General features: G+C 42.4%; 1 protein-coding gene across 5 annotated transcripts in view; it reads left to right on the top strand.

Moving 5' to 3' along the window:
- Positions 1–7: 7 nt before the first annotated feature.
- Positions 8–19,966, top strand: part of ccdc57 (coiled-coil domain containing 57) — a 47,749-nt gene continuing 27,790 nt past the window's right edge. For 2 of the 5 annotated variants that reach the window (XM_034227567.1, XM_034227566.1), the window contains exons 1-4: positions 8–198; positions 772–935; positions 4,931–5,053; positions 5,991–6,134. In XM_034227567.1, coding sequence (XP_034083458.1) covers positions 790–935; positions 4,931–5,053; positions 5,991–6,134 — 413 coding nt within the window. In that variant the 5' untranslated portion in view covers positions 8–198; positions 772–789. Of the gene's footprint in view, positions 199–771; positions 936–4,930; positions 5,054–5,990; positions 11,533–11,965; positions 12,641–19,966 lie in introns of those variants that run through there. The other 3 variants (XM_034227568.1, XM_034227565.1, XM_034227570.1) reach the window with 3 other exon arrangements.

Genomic DNA, 19,966 nt, shown 5'->3' with positions numbered 1-19,966 from the left:
ACGCTGGCGTGCAGGAACCATTGTCTATTATTGTAGCAGGGGAACAATTTCACAGACGTACCGTGTTGCCATGGAATCCTTTGCATCACACGAGGAAGTAGCCAATTCCGTGAAGTATGAAGACTTATGAGCAAAAACGGAAATACTAATGTCACAGATACCTAACCATTGCTAAAAAGTTGAAGCTACTGTGTTTTGGTAAGTTCACGTATGCATTTAATACAGTGTGTGTGCGCGTGAGTGTTTGTTGTGTGAGTGGGTCTTCTATACAATGTTCTTAGAAATATTAAAAGCAATACATGGAGAAAAAAGAGCACAACATCAATTATTGAGGGACTGAAATATTACAAGGTGGGTGTGTCTGTGTGTTAAATGATTTTAATATTCATGTTAACCATAACATACTCAATGCTTGATAAACACATTGATGTGTTTATGTGGCACCTAGTATATTTTGTACATCAACCTCGATCTATCCATATGTTTACATCTTGATTTTTGAATCTGAACACACTACATGTATTGCACATATGTCCATCCTTAGAGACAGATCAGCCTCTGTTGCTCTCTTTATATATACAGTCTATGGTTGCTCCCCCCAAGGTTTTTTTCTATTTTCTCTCTGTTAATTGTGTGGTTTCTTTGGGAAGGACAGAGGATGTCATATGCGGTACACACTGTAAAGCCTCTTGAGGCAAATATGTCATTGTGATATTGGGCTATATAAATACATATTGATTGATGAATTGAACACTTGTATTGTGGCTGTAGGTATATCCAAGTTCCACCATGCAGTCGGACGGGGACAGTGGACTGGGAGACCTGGAGGCCCAGCTGGTCAGGAAAGAGATGGAGTGGAAGGAGCTCCAGGCTGCGATGGTTCATCAACTGGAGACTTCCCTCAAAACGGCACAAGAGGAGTGCTTATCCCTCAGGTACCACGTCTACATGAACCTCCAGTCAGCATCAAAGTACTGTGTATTTCCACTGAAGCTTTAAAGAGCCTGTGACAGCCTCCCAACAACTGTTGTGCAATGAAATATTGGGCTACTAGTAATCTCGAACCGTCAGTTTAAAAAAGAAAAAGCGATACCGTTCCGATAAATATCAATAATTTCGAACATCGCGGGGAAATTCCTTCGACTCATTTTGAAGTTTTGGGGGAAGCCGGAAGTAACGTCAATGGGAACGCTTCACTGTGCGGCGAGAGAGCCAAACACGAACAAAGTGTGTTGTCATGCGTAGAAATGGTGAATTACTGAGTTTAGGTACGTTAATAACGTTGTAATGAAGTTGACTACAGTATATTCATATTTGTCAGTGCTTTCATGTCAATTCGGCGAACATAAACATAAATGATCGTGGTGAAGATGATGATTACATTAGGATTAAAAATCGGTAGTGAGAGCTGAATTTCCTCCCGTCGGATGTGATATAAAAACAAATCGATTATTTTTATAGTTGTAAACTCAAGTGGATGAAACTACATTTATTAGTGCTTTCATGTCAATTCGGCGAACATATGATACATTAAATGATCGTGAGGATCAGGGTCGGCGTCATGGGGGGTCATTCGCGGGCCATGCCCCCCCAAATGAGTCACTGTGCCCCCCCAAAGCAGGGTGGGCAAGCCTTGCCACTTTGCCGTTTTTTGTTTTTTTTAATCATATAAGTGAAAACGTTTCCACTAAAGGTTTTTTGTGTGAAATACATCAGAAATAAAGAATACAAATATAAAACACAGCCTGAGGTGTGCTCACTGCTGCTCTCTGATTGGTGTGTTGCTTGACCAATGACCCCCGACCTTTGTTTTGTTATCATTACGTGGCTGTGTGTTTAGATGAGAGCCCAGTGGCGATCAGTTCATCTGTTACACTGATTATACAGTAAGCCATCGAAAATAATATGATATAGTAGGCCTACAGTACAAGTAGCCTACTTCTGGGTCTCTGTGTTTCATTCAAGCTCGGCTCTGTGTGTGTGTGGCACGAGCGCATTTTGTGAGTGGTAACGTGGAATGTTGTTGTTAGCATCTGGTTAGCTAGCTATGCTAACGGATATAAAGAGCTGTTTCTACACCAAGGTGGAGGAGAGTCCTCTCCTGTCAGACTGAGAGGATCGTATAACCTCAGCTCAGTGAGGTAAGGACTCTCAGTGTTTAGATAGTTAACTTTAGTGTAGGTTATCTCAGTGGGTCTCAAACGGTTTGGTCACCATTTATGTAAACAAGTATTTGCGAGGAATACCTTTATATGATCATTATAGTTATTAAAGAATAAGAGAATAAATGAAAAACGGGTATGAAATACTATAGGACAGTAACACAAGAATACAGTTTAAAAGGGGAGTGATTAGTAAAATATCCATGAAGAAAAAGTAAATCTGTGTACAGTTCTGTTTCATATGGATGCTGAGAGATGTAGGCTATCTATAGATCTCTTCATTTTGCTCTCAAAGTGCACCAGATTGATGCATTTAACTTCAATATTTTAAAAATAATCTTCCCGGGGGAGCATGCCCCCAGACCCTCCTAGAGGAGGTTAGGTCCACCCCCACCTAAAACATGTTCACATGGATAGGATACTAAATACATTTGCACACTTTTTATATGTTGGCCTATGTCCTTATATGTTTCTGTTTTGGTGGTCGTGCCACAACCGTGCATGTATGCAGAAGTCATAGGTGCGCTATAAAATAGCACTACACCCCTGAAATGTGTGTGAAAGACACTTTACAGCATGTTTTTTTAAATTGAAGTTGCGTTGGTGTTTGTGTGTTGGTTGTTGACGGCAGTGTGTGCCCCCCCTTGGTAAATGCTTGCCCCCCCATTCGATTTGTTCTGGAGCCGACCCTGGTGAGGATGATGATTAAAAATCGTTTGTTTGAGCCGGTCTGCATTTCCTGATGAGAAAACAAACCGATGCTTTTTGTAGTTGTAGTACACCAACATGGATTAAACGTGTGTTTTTTTTTACCACAATGTTGGGGAAATTAATGGATAAAATGCACGGATTATTATTATTATTATTCCCACTCCGATCGGGACACTAGGTCCACCGTTTCCCCGCAGCGAGGCTCCCCCCGTTGACTGTTTACGTGGGCTGGGTGCAGTGGCGGACTGGCCATCGGGACGAATCCCAATGGGCCGGTACCGAAGTGGGCCGGTTGGATAAGTCACTAGCACATCCCCCACTCCCCCCGTTGACAATTTACTAGCGGTACCGAAGTGGGCCGGTCGAGAGTCCCGGGATGATTTTTAGTCCCATTCCACCACTGGCTACATGACCGTATGATCGCCCATATTGACGCACCTAATTCCTAAACTTCTAACAGATACAACATAAACCGATCCTTCAGCCTCATATGAGCTCTCAGACACGTTCAACATTAAACTCTCATCGCTGTCTGAGCTTGCTGCTGTGTGCGCCATCGTGCGTTTACATGCAGATGCTGTGATCCTGAACGGTGCAGCTGGAGCGCTGTGCCCGCAATGACGTCACACGTAATTTGGCGGGACTTGAAGAATCCCCGAGAAGATCCAGGAAATGGTCAACATTGAAGGGCAGATTAATGGTTATCAAAGTACAAATATCCAAAATCAGTTCAGTAACGGTTTTCAAGGGGACAATATTTACTCAAATTGATGGGTTTGGATGATGGGGGAAACTCGTGTCACAGGCTCTTTAAGCTGGAAATATGCTCTTAAACATTTTTAGGATTGCCCTGTCTCTGACTTTCTTAATAAACAACGAAGTAGCTGTGTAGCTGTTTGGTTTGTTGACAGGTTACATCACAATAATTGTGTGATGTTAATTCTCAGAGATTAAGGGGACATCACCACCATTGCAAACCCAAATATAATCAGTTTACAATAATATAAAATGGAGAAAATAAGTTAGGCATGTTTGTTTCATAAGATACATAGAAGATCAAGCAATTATCCGAAACAGTTTCTGCCAATCAATCAATCAATCAATCAATCAATCAATCAATCAACACATTCATTGTTTCAGTCATTGGTTTGCTGTGACTTACTGACTTAACACAACTGACTCGGGTGGATATATTTTGTTTCTTGAATTAGTATTAAGCACACTGTTTATTTGTAACACAATTCAATATCAATATAATTGTGTCAGTGTGTAAAAGTTGAAATCTCAAGGTTTAAGCTAAATAATTAAAGAATATATTTCCTCACATGTGTCGTAGCAACTTAAAATTAGCTGTGGTCTAGAGAAAATGATCAGTTAGGTAACAAACGTACTGCAACACAATATTCGTATTAAAGGTATCAAAGACCTTTTATACTTGCAAGTATGACGTCTCCACCAAAGAGAGCGTACTGTTCTGTGAAAAACAGGCTCTCCATATAGGAGGACATCAGAGCTTATTTACATTACAAACAACATGTTGTGAGGCCAGCTGGTAAGCCCCATGGCACTGTATGCAAAAACCCACACCCTACAAAGAACAATGGGATATGCAGATAACCCCAATCGTAAATTCCTTTCACTCATCCTCTCTTCCTGTGGTTGTCATTAAACCCCTTTGTCCAAACACATCTGTTGATCACACATACATGTAGGCCCCATTTACACGGGAACGCAAACGAAAATGAACCGAATTCGATATCAAAAAGTCTTCCGTCCACACGCAATCGGCTCAATAAACGTGTCCCTTCACACGAGACCAAAATAAATTGGTGACCACCAGCTTGTTTGCGGTGAAAAACTGGATGTCATGCTGGTCACTGGCCCTGCTTCAACACAGACCAGTTTGAAAAAGGAACAGAAACTCTAGACAACTTTCTCTCACTTGATAACCTTTGATTACCTTCTACTTATACATTAATAGCATTAACTTGGTATTTTTTGTCTTTTTTTCCCCACAAAAATAGCCGATTAATATTCTTTAATGTTTCATTTACCAGAGAACGTTACCAGCAACTGAAGGAAGATTTCCAGTTCAACCTTGCCATCCTGGATGAACGAGACAGAGAGCTGGAGAGATATGATGCCCTAACTTCAAGTGCTCTGACCGAGGAGAAAAAACGGTATATTAAATCTGACCCTTTTCAATCTGAAAAACAGAAGGAATAGTTCATGTATGACCTTTAAATTAGATCGAAATGAAAAAACCGGTATGTGTATATTGAAAAGCATTACAAGATAGCAAAACTGTAGAAAAGAATACATTCAACCAATGTGGTCATTGTGCTTAAATGTAACATATAATGGAATGAAAAAATTAGCTTTCACATAAAACCTTATTTTTAATCTTTGTAGGACATTGCACTTTGCACCTACACATTACTTTACAACCCCAGTTTTTGGTATTCATGAATTGTGTTTTCATTCAAACTCAATTTGCTACATGCTATGTCTAAACTTAGTAAATCATTAAGGTAAAAAGTACATTTACATCCACATTTAATTCCTTTGATAGCTGTTAACCAACCCTGGTGATTTTGATTCTCAATGTCGGATCACTTAAGAGGTCAAATCCTGAGAACAAATATGTTCTATGTGTATAAATGTGTTGGGGACAACAGCTGTTCGAAAAAACAACTGAGATATACAATAGACCATGGGACAAATCCAATCATCAATTATTCATTTCTCTAACTTATGTTTGCTTGCGTTCTCTTAATGGAGAGTTTTCTTTGGTCATGTGAAATACACCTTAAATGTATGTTAGTACATATATGTTTGACAATAACTCAACATGGAATAGAAACACTTTGTTAATACATTTAAAGGTAGGGTATCCTTGTATAGCCAGACCAGTCTCCCCAGTGCTGTGTCAGCACTAGAGAAAGAGCAGGCGGTGTGACCTTTTGGAACCAGAGCTCATATTCTTTTATTATTGTCTTATTAAATATGTATTATTATGTTATATCATTGTATTCAATCCTGAGTCATGCCCAAGGAGATCAGCGTGGTTCCCAGCAGACACTTTTTCCTATTCTGAAATACTGCTGTCATTTAAAGGCAGGAGGAGCTGAACCACTTCCATATGCAAGTCGCTGGGCTGGAGGAGCAGAGAACCAGAGCGGCTGAGGAGAGGCAGGAAGAGCTCAGGAAAAGCCGGCACAATGCTGGTCAGCAAAGGTTACAGCTGGACGAGCTCAAGTGGTGAGTCAGGGAGTATCATTTGAGAGTACTAAACGGAAAAAGCCAAAAAAAGTTGTGATTAGTGTCGGCATATTCTAAATGTACCATCGTAGTATTGGCAATAAAGGGAGTCTTTGTTACTGACAGAGGTGAGAGTTAAAAGTGACAACTCCTTAATAATAACTTCATGTCTTAGTCATATTCAGTCTGTTTTTCTTTTGAATCAAACATACAAATGTAATCAACCTTGGAGATGGGCTCTGCTGCACATAGTAGTTCCAACTCTGCTGTCCAGAGATTTGATTTATAAATACAGTGCACTTGCAAAACAGAATGACCCAAAAGCTACATTTCCCCTCAGTGTGAAATAAATGTTCTTGTTGGGAGGGTTAAATCAAGGCCAGTTTATTTGTATAGCACATTTCAACAACAAGGCAATTGAAAGTGCTTTACAAAACACATTGAAAGCATGCTGAAAAAAACTTAAGATAGAGTACAACATGTATAAATTACAAACATAAAAGTTCAGTGCAGTGTAAGATATAAATAGTTATTTGATTTAATTGAAAGCAGCGGCTTTCAAGTTGTATCAGTCCTGCAGTTTTCTGGGAGCTTGTTCCAGATATATGGAGCACAATAATTGAATGCTGCTTCTCCATATTTAGTTTTATTTCTGGGAACAGAAAGCCGACCCGTCCCAAAAGACCTGAGAGTCCTGGATGGTTCAACATGTAGCAAGAGATCAGAAATGTATTTAGTGCTTTATAAACCAGCAGCAGTATTTTGATTTCAATGATTTGACACTCAGAAATTCAGTGTAAAGACCTCAAAACTGGAGTGATGTGATCCACTTTCTTGATCAGCAGCACCATTCTGAATAATGTGGAAGCAGTCTAATTGACTTTTTAGGAAAACAACAATTCAGTAGTCAAGTCTTCCGAAGATGAGTGCATGGACAAGTTTTACCGAAACCTGCTGGGAACATAGATCCTTTACTCCTTGATCTATTCTTAATGTAATAGAAGGCTGTCTTTGTTATCATCTTAAATGTACTGTTGATATTCAGGTCCGAGTCCATGACTGCACCTAGGTTTCTGGCCTTTGGGTTTTACCATTGCCGAGCATTAACTTTCAATGTTCTTTGGCTCCAAAAACAATTAACTTAGTTTTATCTTTGATTAATTAATGTAGGATTATCAAACCCACCCTCAGTAAAATAATACCGAATGGGAAAACTGACACGTCCAACAAATGATTTGTTCAATGCTTATACTCTGTGCTTGTATTGGACCATAGTCTCCCGGTGAAATGTTTATGTACATTTGTGTGTCGTCTGCATAGCTATGTTAACTTATGTTATTGTTTTTAGTAATCTCAACCAGTGAAAGCATGTAGATGTTAGAGAGAAGAGGCCCCATGATGGAGCCTTGAGGTACTCCACATGTCACATTTGTCCTCTCAGATGTGAAGTAACCTATAGAGACAAAGCTCCTGGCAGGAAGTCTAACCCAGTTTTCCATTTGGCCTACTAATGTGTTGTGGTCAATTTGGCGAAATGCAGTACTGAGATCTATGACCAAAATCTGAGATTCTGCGTGTGGATGTCATTGATGTACTCAATGATACTTACTGCAAGGTTTTATGGGGCCTCTAGTGTAGAGATTGTTCTTTTTTGAAAAGGTTTTGCTGATTGCAGTTTTCAAGGCCTGTGGGAAAACACCTGAGAGAATAGACATGACAAATTGAAGCTGATCTGAGGCCATGCAATGTAAAACATTTTTTAAAAGCCTGTTGGTCGAACATCAAGGCAGCAGGAGGAGGATTTTAGTTCCTCCAGGCTTTTATGGTTGATCAGAAATTGTTGTGTCATGGTGTTTGAATTGATTTTAAGTGGACACAAAGAAACACATATCCTATCTTGATACGTAGTCACTGACCACTTGTATAATTTTCAATTTTGCAGTAAAGAAGAAGCTAACTAATTTCAGGCCCTGGTGGATAGTAGTTAATGGCTTCTAATACTGTTGGGTTTGTTAGTCTGTTGACATTAGCAAACAAGGCACATGCATTATTGTTTTTGGCGATGATGTTGAAGAAGAAATACTGCCATGCATTTCTCAGTCCCAAATGATAAAAACAAAGTCTCTCTTATACATGTCACAATGAACCTGAAGATTTGTTTTTAGCCACCAGCATCAAGCTTTTCAACACTCTTTTTTTATTCTTACTAGCACAACATTTCTCCATGGAGATCTTTTCTTGCCAGAGACTTTCTTTATCTTGTGTGGGAGTCGATGCATAGTTATCGAGAACACAACACAGTTCTCAAGCCCTTTCTGTCCTAGGGGATGTCAACAATATGATTACACAGTCAATGTCAATATATACTATAGACAACAATTCATTAAAGTAATAGAAAAAGGTTGTACAGTATTTGGGTGGCCCCGTAGATATCGTTGTTAAGATATCTGTTTGCATTGAAAGGAATGATAAAACAAAATAGTCACTCCTGCTTTTCTTATGCACTCTAGTCTCACTCCTAAAACTATTTATTTTAGTCAAACAAGTATTAGTGAGGTCAAGAATGGGCTCATCATTGATCAAAAAGTAGTTTTCTTGCCAAAGACCTGAGGTTTAATAAAGCTAGTACAAGTTAGTTAAATTACAATACTTCCAACTTGTTGTGACAGGCCACAGCCAAACAAAATACTGTGGATAAGGAGTTGATGCTAAATATGTTGTTGAGCGCTTGGCTTGTTTCTTAGAAGGTTCACAATTATCTTTGTACTACTTATCAAGACGGATAAAGAGGCTACTGGAATACGGGGCCCATGAAGAGTCACTGGTCCCATCAGATGATTGTTGCAAATGTTGTTTAGTAGAGAAGGGGTTAAGTTTCATCTTATCATTAAGTTTAAACTGGATGAGGTTTTTTGGAAGACGGGTGTAGACTCTCCCACAATGAAGACTCTCCTTAGGCGGGGGCTGGGGTGGTTCTCCAAGGTTTCTGCTGCACTTAATCTCTGTCTCCTGTTTTCATTCCTCTTGTCCTTTGTCCTTGTCTGACTGTCAGTAGAGGGTTCCTGATGAGCACCTCCGACTTTTCAAACATCCTTTATTTTAGTGTGAAGTGCAATGTTTTTCACAGTTGGGTGTTCAGCCCTGATATTCAGCACCCTTTCTGCCCATTCAGAGAACATTGGCCTGCACTCGGAAGCAGGGTTTGAGGTTTGTGTGGTGTCTTAAGTCCTACACCGGTGGTTCAATCTAAGTGGGGTAGATCACCTGACCTACTCCTGAGCAAATTGAGCCTGCTTACCGCGTTAAATTACCTTTTTATATGTATTTTTGGGGATGAATAAAGTAGGATATATCTTCTATTCTACTTCACGAAAATGTATCCAAGCAACACATTCAGTCGATGAAACATTCAAACTTAATTCAAGTCAGATTTACTCGTTCCTTAGACGGGACCTGTTCATGAGCAAAATTCTTTGTATTTTTCTGATATTATAGTTTATTCTTCATTCATGAAGTATTATGCCATGCTGACAGTACACTTGTATATTTGTGATTATTTGAGAATTGCTACTAACCCCGCATTTTTCATGTGAACGTGTTCGCTGCCATACTGATAAACACTGGGCTGATTTATCAAGTTGATAACCAGCTTAGGACTGTTTAGTGGGATTGTGTTTTTTAGAATTAGTTTAGCCAGCCAGATAACACACATATATTCAGGGTATGTTGAACTGGCTTTGTAGTAAAGGCCTCATATCCTTGTAAAAACATTGTGTATCATGTTGTTTAAAATGCCTATGCTTTTTAAATCTTTTACTGCAGCCTTTTGCTTTCTGAGTTACTTTCAGTCCTCTCCCTGCTGTGTGAAAATTAGAAGTTAGCCAGGTCTGTTGCACTGGCCAGGGTAGGATTTTCACGACAATGCCCCTCAGTCTGGCTGTGAGGCCCCATAAATAATTGTACGTCCTACGGCCACCATGGCCTTTGTGCCCCTCACACTGTTACAATCTCGAAGTTGCTTTAAAAGCGTCAGAGCAGTGGTCTGGTCTCTGAACTGCATTAGCCATGCTGCGTTCACAACAGACGCGATGCGAATATTTGCATTGCTCTAATCGCTGGAGTTTCACTGCAGCTGTCAGCTGTGTTATTCAAACAGGACGCGCTGGAGAGGGGGGCGGGGCTTATCTCCATGTAAATACTGTGGTAGACTCAACTACAACAAAATTATATGAGGAGCTGTGAGCTCTGAGTGCTAACAGCTAATGTTTTCGTTTTCTGATTCAACGTCAGTGGCTGAGATCCTCACTGCTGATTGGCTACCGTGAGAACTTCTCACGCGAATTTGAGGCTCGAGTTGAAAATTACACACACACACACACACACACACACTTTTGCATTTCAAAGTATTGCTCGTTCATACAGTTGATTGTTTGAGCTTCACTGTGCACTGCTGAATGATGTATGTGCAGAGTTGGACCCTTGAAGGCTGTTTCTTCTGCTCTGAAATGGAATATATTTGTTACATATTAATAGAATTTTAGATTTTTAGATTTGATTTTGGATTTGTGAATCGGAGAAGTAGTAGATAGAAAACATACCAAACACTAATTATTCAAAGTAGAGTATTTTATTTTATACACGGTAATACTAAGGAGGCATAGGCCTATATATGATGATATAATGTTTGACATTATTGATATTAAAAAAGTGTACAAAATTTGTTTTCTATGTCATTCGTGTGTTTTTCTTATAAGTTATTTATTTGTAAGCTCCAAATCCAAATGTTTCCCTCAATGGCCTTTGTGGCCTGGCATGTGGCCTTCGTGCCCTACAAGTAATGGTGACACCAAAGGCCAAATAGCCTTGCCCCTAAAATGACGAAATTCCAAGCCTGGCACCGGCTGTTTGTAAATTCTAAATTAGCCCAGGCAATGCTATACATTCAATTCCTACAAAGTTGTCTCAGGACAGCCAGCCAGCTAATCGCTGATCAGGGTCAGGGTCTTCTCGGATTCACTCTGTATTATACATAATTCTTAGAAAAACTCTATAAACTCTGCTTTTGAGCCTCTCCAAGGTGCCACCATCTTCTCAAAACTCGACCTCAGAAATGCATACCACCTGGTTCGTATCCACCAAGGAGATGAGTGGAAAACTGCCTTTAACACCCCTCTTGGTCACTTTGAATATCTAGTCAAGCCCTTTGGACTCACTAACGCCCCAGCTCTTTTTCAGGCCCTAGTTAATGATGTCTTGCGAGATTTTCTCAACCAGTTTGTTTTTGTGTACCTTGACGACATTTTGATCTTTTCCAAGAGCCTGGAGGAACACCAGAACCACGTCAGCCAGGTTCTTCAGAGGCTGCTTGAGAACAAACTGTACATCAAATCTGAGAAATGTGAGTTTCACCAGGAACAGGTCAGCTTCCTGGGACACATCATCAAGCAAGGCAGGTTGGAGGCAGATCCTGGGAAGATTCTAGCTGTCACTGAGTGGCCAGTCCCCACTACTCGGAGAGAGTTGCAGAGGTTTCTGGGTTTCGCCAACTTCTACCGCCGGCTCATTAAGAACAATTGCAAGGTTGCAGCTCCACTCTCCAGTCTCACTTCAACCAAAGTCAAGTTCTCCTGAACCACTGATGCTAACGATGCTTTTCTTACTCAAGTCACTGTTCACTTCTGCCCCCATTCTCATCCAGCCGGACTCAAGCAAGCAGTTTGTGGTTGAGGTAGATGCATCGGACATCGGGGTTAGCGCTGTTCTGTCTCAGACAGCAGAGCCTGACAATAAACTTCATCCATGTGCTTTCTTCTCTTGCCATCTTTCCCCAGTGGAGAGAAACTATGATGTGGGCAACAGGGAGCTGCTGGCGGTGAAGATGGCGTTGGAGGAGTGGCGAGGGCAGCGAGCTGCCATTCCTAATTTGGACTGACCACAAAAACCTCGAGTACATCCAGTCAGCCAAATGGCTAAACTCCCGACAAGCCAGATGGGCCCTCTTCTTTGGTCATTTCAACTGCTCTCTGACATATCGCCCTGGTTCCAAAAATACCAAGCCTGATGCCCTGTCCAGGTCGTTCACTTCTGTGGGACCAGTTACCTCTGTGGACTCTATTCTCCCCCAGAGTTGTGTTGTGGGTGCCCTCACCTGGGAGATCTCTAACTCTATCCAGGAGGCGCTATTGGAGCAACCAGACTCAGGTAACGGTCCGCCTAACCTTCAGTTTGTCCCCAACTCTGTCCGTTCCCAAGTTTTGCAGGGGTCCACAGTTCTCGTTTCGCCAACCTTCCTGGGGCCAACCGCACACTCTCCCTTCTCAGGAGACATTTCTGGTGGCCAACTGTTGATCATGACACTAAGGAGTTTGTTTCAGCCTGCACTACATGTGCTAGGAGCAAGGCCTCCCATCAGAGACCTGCGGGATTGCTCCAACCCCTTCCAATTCCAAGTCGACCCTGGTCTCATATTGCTCTGGACTTTGTCACCGGCCTACCTCCCTCACAAGGTAACACAACTGTTCTCACTGTTATTGACCGTTTCTCTAAATGTGCCCATTTTGTAGCCCTGCCCAAGCTACCCTCTGCCCTGGAGACCTCCCAATTACTCACCCAGCATGTCTTCCGTTTGCATGGAATTCCGGCTGACATCGTCTCCGACCTTTGCCCTCAGTTCACCTCTCTGTTTTGGAAGAATTTTTGTCATTCGCTTGGTGCATCGTGTTAGTCTACTACAAATAAACACGACGTTTATCTTCTGTTAACTTGGTTTATTCAATCAACGTGCATAACACCAATACAGAGCCATTAGCGAACAGTGGACCTCATGCTCCAGGTCGACACAGACTAACTGCGCATGCGTTTCACAGTCTCAAGAGGGCAACCTAGACTACCGTAAGGCCAGTAGTATAGGCGCAAAGAGATTACATGTTAACAATCTCATTCTATATTTTTAAAGAAATAAACAAAACAAAAACAACTTTACATTGCATGAATCATAAAACAATCATACAGTGACTTAAAACAAAAATGTTTAAATTCCCTGAGTAGTCAACATAAATTAGGGAAACATTTAAGAAACAAATACATAAACAAAGGTGTTTACAATGTTCCATTTCAACAGACACTTTAACCCAGATCCCATTGTCCTTCACTGAGTGCTTTTAAGAGCACAAGAGCCGAAGCTCCTTTGAGATTTTGCCGAAGCTCCTTTGAGATTTTGTCAAGGAGAGACTCTGAGGCATGAACTCAATTGCACGACTCAGATAGTGTTCTCAAAAAATAAAGACTTTACTGGAATTTAGCACAGTAATCAAAACAAGGAAAACAAATATACTCTTTCGAGGAAAACTAGCAAGTGATCAATGAGGTAGATCCGTGGGAAGTCCGTGAGGTAATCAGGAACATGGGTCATAGTAAGACAACGAACTGACAATGAACAGGAGGAAGCTACCACAATATATACACAGGTAAAGGGGACACAGGTGGAAACAATCAGGGCGGGGAAAACAATCAAGGATGCAGGAGACAGAAGGGGGCGGGGAGCATGGAGGCCTGAAATGAGAGGGATGATTAATTAAGGGAATAAACATAAAGCACAGGGCAAAGGGACATGACAAAACTAACATAAAGAATAAACTTTCACTATTAGTTTCCTAGACATGACAGATTTTGTGTCTGACCAACGCACCTGCTTGATCCTCTTGCTCTGTATGAGCTCCTTAATGCTACTGATTTCCAACCTGAGTCTCTTCTCTGTGACTTGTTTTGTGGACTTGAGCGCATCGAACAGAGAGTGGTTATCAGTCACACAGAGTACAGGGGGTGCATTCAGTCCAGCATTTCCAGTAGTGAGCTCAGAAAATAGTGTGGCTAGAAAAATTGCATTGTCTACCCCATCTGACATGGCAAGAGTTTCCCCTGCAAGGGTACTGCGAACCACTCGTCTGATTTTCTTTGAATGCCAACAGAGGGGGAAAAACTTCCCTCTTTCTCCCATAAGTGTTATAAAAGTACCTCCCTGTGTACCTCCGTCTGGGAGGTTTCCAAATGAAGCATCACTGAAAACTATCAAGTTCAAAGCATCACTGTTTCCCAGATGTTGAAATCTGAGTGTCACCTTTTCAGACTTTAGCTTACGGATTATCTTATTAGCATCATGAACAGACTGTACTGTTGCCCCTTTTATATTAGAAGCCAAACAACATGAATCAAATATTACATCAGGTCTTGTCTGTTTAGCAACCCATAGGATCTGTCCTATTTTTGATCGTAACTGCTCTCTCTCAGTTTCGTTGAGGGGTTCATTTCTCTGTGTGGCCCGACTTGCTTGTATGGGAATAGGCTCCAGGTTCTCGATATAACGTTGTTGATGTACCTGAACTTCACCGTTAACTTCATCCATTCCTACATAGGAGAACTTTTCATGCTCCTCACGCCCAACCTTGAATGCAGACTGCAGTTGAGGGATCACATTAGATGAAAAGTTTGATGAGCCTGCCCAAAGAAAATCATCTACATGACACGCAAGCACCCCAGTGACCTTACATTGCTCATCCAACCAGTAAAAGACTGCCGGATCCACCCGTGACACTCTACCACCAGTACTCAGCATGATTTCCTTCACTTTGTTGTACCAATATAGTGATGCATCTGCAAGACCATATACACATTTCTTTAGTACAACATGTTGACATCCTGCCTCTAGAGGGGGGCGGATATAAATATCCCTGGATAGCTCCATACCCTGCAAGAATGCAGATTTGATGTCCATAGAATGGACTTCCCACTGGTTTTGACATATCACTGATAACATAAGTCTAAGTGAATCTGTGGCACATGTGGGGGAATCTTTCGGTAACTCTTGAATATTCAGCTCTTCAAAACCTCTGGCAACCAGTCGGGCTTTAGGCACTATACCCTTGGGAGTGTCCTTAAGACTACAAACCCATCTGGTGGAAATGCATTTCTGCCCTGCATCTTCAACTTCCTCAAATACATTATTATTGTGCCAGTTCTTTATTTCTTCCTGTTTAGCTGCATCAAATGAGATGTCTTTGGTTACAAGTACATCAGCTTCTCTGTCTTCTGTTTCAATGTTGAGATTATCAACCTGTGAGATATCAATTGATTCCTTTTGCCCATCACTACCATCATTCTCTAGATGTTGCATGTTATACCAGGTTTTATATTTCCCCGTAGCCTTGCCTGATCTCCCTAAGACTCTTGCTTTAAGTAGAGTATTGTCACCTCTGTTCATATATGTTACAGTCTGTCCTGTTTTTAAACTCACACCTGCAGAAGGGGCAGGATTATTATGGGCATTAGGCCTATGCGCCATTTCAGTTTGTGTTACGCTACTCAAAGTGTTTGGAGGATCGATCGCTTCACTTGTATTGGCTTCCCTGTCACCGAACTGTTGTTCATTCTCTGTATTTTGCTCACTGTCTAAACTACCAGTTGCATTGTTTATACCTTGCTCACTTCCTGCTTCTGTGTCAGCATCATTTTGTACCATTTGCTCTTCATTAACCTTTGTGTTCACCTTGGAAAGCCTAGAGTGATGCACTCTCACTAGGCAACCACCATGCCTCACAAAAACAACAGCCCCATCCTGACCAATAACTATCCCTGGTCCTTTCCACTCAGTGCATTCAGCTCGTTTGTAATACACCTTGTCACCCATCTCATATTTCTCATCTGTGGGTCTGAGCTGCTTACGTAGAGCTCGTCTTATCCTTTCTGAGCACTCTGCTTCAGTAAATGCTTTTCTAGAGGCATGCAAGGCTGAAATGTGCTCTCCTACTCTAGCACTCATAGTGGTACCTTCTAGCGCAGGTGGTTTATCAACCAGTACAGAAGGAAGGTTGGGGTTCTGGCCAAACACCAGTTGATGAGGACTGTAGCCGTGCACATTGAGCATACTGTTCTTAGCCATGAGAGCCCAGTCTAGGGCTGTTTGCCAGTCACATCCATTTTCCCGTCTGACCTTCTGGATGATGTCTGTGAGGGTCTGATTGTGTCTCTCCAGTAGCCCATTGCTCCAGGGGCTGTATCCTGCCGTGGTTTTTGTCTCAATGTTAAAGTTCTCTGCCATGTCACGGAACTCTGCATTGTTGAATTCTCCTCCATTGTCACTGTAAAGTCTCCGTGGTGGGCCGTGGACGCTGATCCATGTATGAAGGAAAGAGTTCACCATCACAGAGGAGTTCTTTGTTTTCACAATGCTTCCAGCGCTGAAACGTGTAAATTGGTCAATGATGTGGAGGTACCATAAACTTGGCTCCAACTCGTGCAGGTCCACTGCCACCGTTTCATTGTACTCTGAAGCCAGAGGCAAGCCCACAGCAGGCTTCGGCTTGGTCTTGCTGTATCTCTGGCATACGTCACATTCCTGTACTATTTGTTGTAAAATAGTGTCACAATCTTTGTCTTTATTTCCCGAACTGCGGAGGAGTCGCTGTAGTCTTTCTGCGGAGGCGTGACAAAACTGTTTGTGTAGTTTCAGGAGAGCTTTGTGTTTCTCATTTGAAGTCATATTTTCTGTGACTGTAAGGACCTAATCTTCATTCTGGCTGTTTTCTGTGACTGTAAGGACCTCATCTTGAATTTCAATTTGATTGATTCCTGTGTCCTTGTCTCTGATATCTATACAGTAGTGTCCTGAACTGGTGAGTTCAAGAGGGATATTCTGTTTAAACATCACAGCTCTATCATTCTCCATGTCCAATATGGTTCCTGCCCTTTTCAGTGAAGTCTTACTCAGAAGTAGTGGGATATCAGCTTTGACTACTTCAGTTTCCACTCGACATTTTGTCTGTCCTATTTTGGCAGGCAGTTTCAGTATTCTGGAGGAATGCACTATATTTCCATCTCCAAAACAGAATGGTCTGGAGCTTGGAGTTTCACTTTTCACAATCTGGTTCACTTGACTTTGACTGAGATCAGCGAGGAAGCTGTCCAACCATTTTTCTCCACACACTGTGCGGGTACATGCAGTGTCAATGATAGCCGTCCCTAAAGACTCAGTTAGAAATACCTCTGATTCAGACAGTGAGGCTTTAGTAAACAGTGTAATGTCACATTCCTCTACCTTTGTTCGATCTTCAGTTAGCTTTACTTGTTCGCTACTCTTGTGAGGGCAGTCTTTAGCCCAATGGAACGTGCTCTGACATATAGCACATTTTGATCTCTTACCGAGCCTATCCAGTGGGTTGGTACCCTGTGACGGTTGCCTTTGTTGTCCAACTTGTCCAAACTGCTGCGTTGTTGGACGTCTGAATCTTCCTTGTGAGCGTTGCTCTGTGAATAACGCTTCATCGTTAACTTGTATTCCGTTTGATGTGCCGCCTTGCACTCTCCCCCCAAAGATCCTCTTCAGCGCAGACTTCATTGCAGCAAACGTTACATCTGTACACGCAGTCAGCGCCATTTGTCTATTTTTCTCGTCTAGACAAGCCGTGTCCAAAAGTTTAAAAGCTAGCACGGCGTCAGGAAGAGTCATGTCGTACTTTTTCATTCGGTTGTATCGCTGTTCAAATCAATCACATAGTCCGCCATGGACACGGAGCTCTCCTTTTTGATACAGGCAAAAAAAGAGTAAGCATCGTATGCGCGGTCTCTCTCTTCTTTGAGAAACATGCCATCTAGTTTTGCTAGCAGTGTGTCCATACCATTGTTGTTGTTCAAATCCACAGCGGGTATTTCCATGGCGATGTCCCTTGCCCTTCTTTCCAGCCCCAGGACAACGGCGAGGGCTTGTTTCTTCTTATCAAGTTCAGTAACCAGCTTCCAAATGGCGATTTCATTTTTCCAACACTCGTATGGTCGGGATTCGTCGAACTTCGGTGGAACTTTGTAGTTAGCAGTAGCCATCTTCTGCTAACCATCCTCTGCTACCAATGTTAGTCTACTACAAATAAACACAACGTTTATCTTCTGTTAACTTGGTTTATTCAATCAACGTGCATAACACCAATACAGAGCCATTAACGAACAGTGGACCTCATGCTCCAGGTCGACACAGACTAACTGCGCATGCGTTTCACAGTCTCAAGAGGGCAACCTAGACTACCGTAAGGCCAGTAGTATAGGCGCAAAGAGATTACATGTTAACACATCGGTCAGTCTAACCTCTGGTTATCATCCCCAGTCTAACGGCCAAACTGAGAGGGCCAATCAAGACCTGGAATCAACTCTCCGCTGTGTTGCCAATCGCAATCAGTCAACCTGGAGCTCCCTTCTACCCTGGGTTGAGTATTCCTTCAACTCACTCACGTCTTCTGCTACTGGTCTCTCACCTTTTGAAGCCTCCTTAGGATACCAACCTCCCCTGTTTCCTGAAAAAGAGAGTGAGTTGGCAGTTCCTCCCATTCAGCAACATGTTCGTCGGTGCCGTAAGATTTGGAGGGGCACTCGCTCAGCTCTCCTCCGGACTTCTGCCAGAAATCAATGGTCAGCCAACCGCCACAGACATGCCGCTCCCCCTTACACCCCTGGACAATCAGTTTGGTTGTCTTCCAAGAATATCTCCCTCCTTACCGAGTCTAAGAAGTTGTCCCCTCGGTTTATTGGCCCCTTCCTCATTGAGCGCATTATCAACTCCTCGGCTGTCCGCTTGAAGCTCCCCAGATCCATGAAGATTAATCCCACCTTTCATGTTTCTCAAATCAAGCCAGTTCACACCAGTGACCTGTGCCCTCCAACTGTTCCCCCTCCTCCCCCCCGAGTCATCGATGACCATCCTGCCTACTCCGTGTTCCGACTCATAGATGTCAGGCGCCGGGGCTTAAAGTATTTGGTTGACTAGGATGGTTATAACCTTGAAGAACGTTGTTGGGTTCCACGTTCACGGATCATGGACCCTGTTATGGTGAGGGAGTTTCACAGAAGACATCCAGACAAGCCTGGTGGTCGCCAGGAGTCTCCCGTCAGTATCCATCTGCCTACTCCTCTGCCTGCCACGTCCAGCCACCTACCCCTCATCTGTGTTCCTCCGTGCTTCCACGCACACCTGCCCCAGCCTGCTCGCTCTCGTCAGCTCTGGATCCCCGGCTCAACTCGCCTGTGTTCCGCCGTGCTTCTCCGCACACCTGCTCCAGCCTGCTCGCTCTCGCCAGCTCTGGATCCCCGGCTTCGGACCTCCGCTCCTCCTCTGGAGACACTCCCTGGTCCTGGATTTTGTGGATTATCTAATTCCTCTGTTGTCAGTATAAAACGGTTTTGGACAATAAACCTTTTGCTTCATAAACTCTGTCTCCTCTCTATAGTGTTCAGTGTTGTCGGTTCACTCCTGTAAGCTCTCGGAGAGCGTAACATCCACATAACAAACAATCATGATATTGTATATACAAAAAGCCGCCTCTATTTGTATATAGGGGAAACACTGCTGTGTTTGGGCTAGAGTGGATAATGATGATAACAACAAAGTGAGGGGTCCGAAATGACTGAGTCATGATACAAAAATTGCTACACACCAAACTTCTGTAAGGTTGTTGTTCAAAGTTGCAAAAAATATCCAAAGAATGAATGCAGATGATTCTTTGGTGCTTTTTTGCTACTCTATAGAGAGAAGGCCTATTAAAATGTTCCCACCATTGATTCGATTTTCTTTCATCATCATCCAATACTAGTTTGCTTGCCTCTAAAATGTACTTGTCATTTGTTTTAAACTCATCACATCGGATCAGGAGCTCAGTCCATAGGGACGTGGCTTGGGAACTGGATGGTCTTTGGTTTGAGTCCCACAGACCAAAATAACTGACCCCCCCAACTGCCCCTAGTCACAGAAGTATGTCGGCCCCTTAGCTCTTACACCTCTCCTTAAAATGCATGCG

The sequence above is a fragment of the Gymnodraco acuticeps genome, unplaced genomic scaffold (assembly GCF_902827175.1).
Source record: "Gymnodraco acuticeps unplaced genomic scaffold, fGymAcu1.1, whole genome shotgun sequence".
Taxonomy (NCBI): domain Eukaryota; kingdom Metazoa; phylum Chordata; class Actinopteri; order Perciformes; family Bathydraconidae; genus Gymnodraco; species Gymnodraco acuticeps.
The sequence above is the reverse complement of the archived record's forward strand: the minus strand, read 5'-3'. Positions and strand labels throughout refer to the sequence as shown.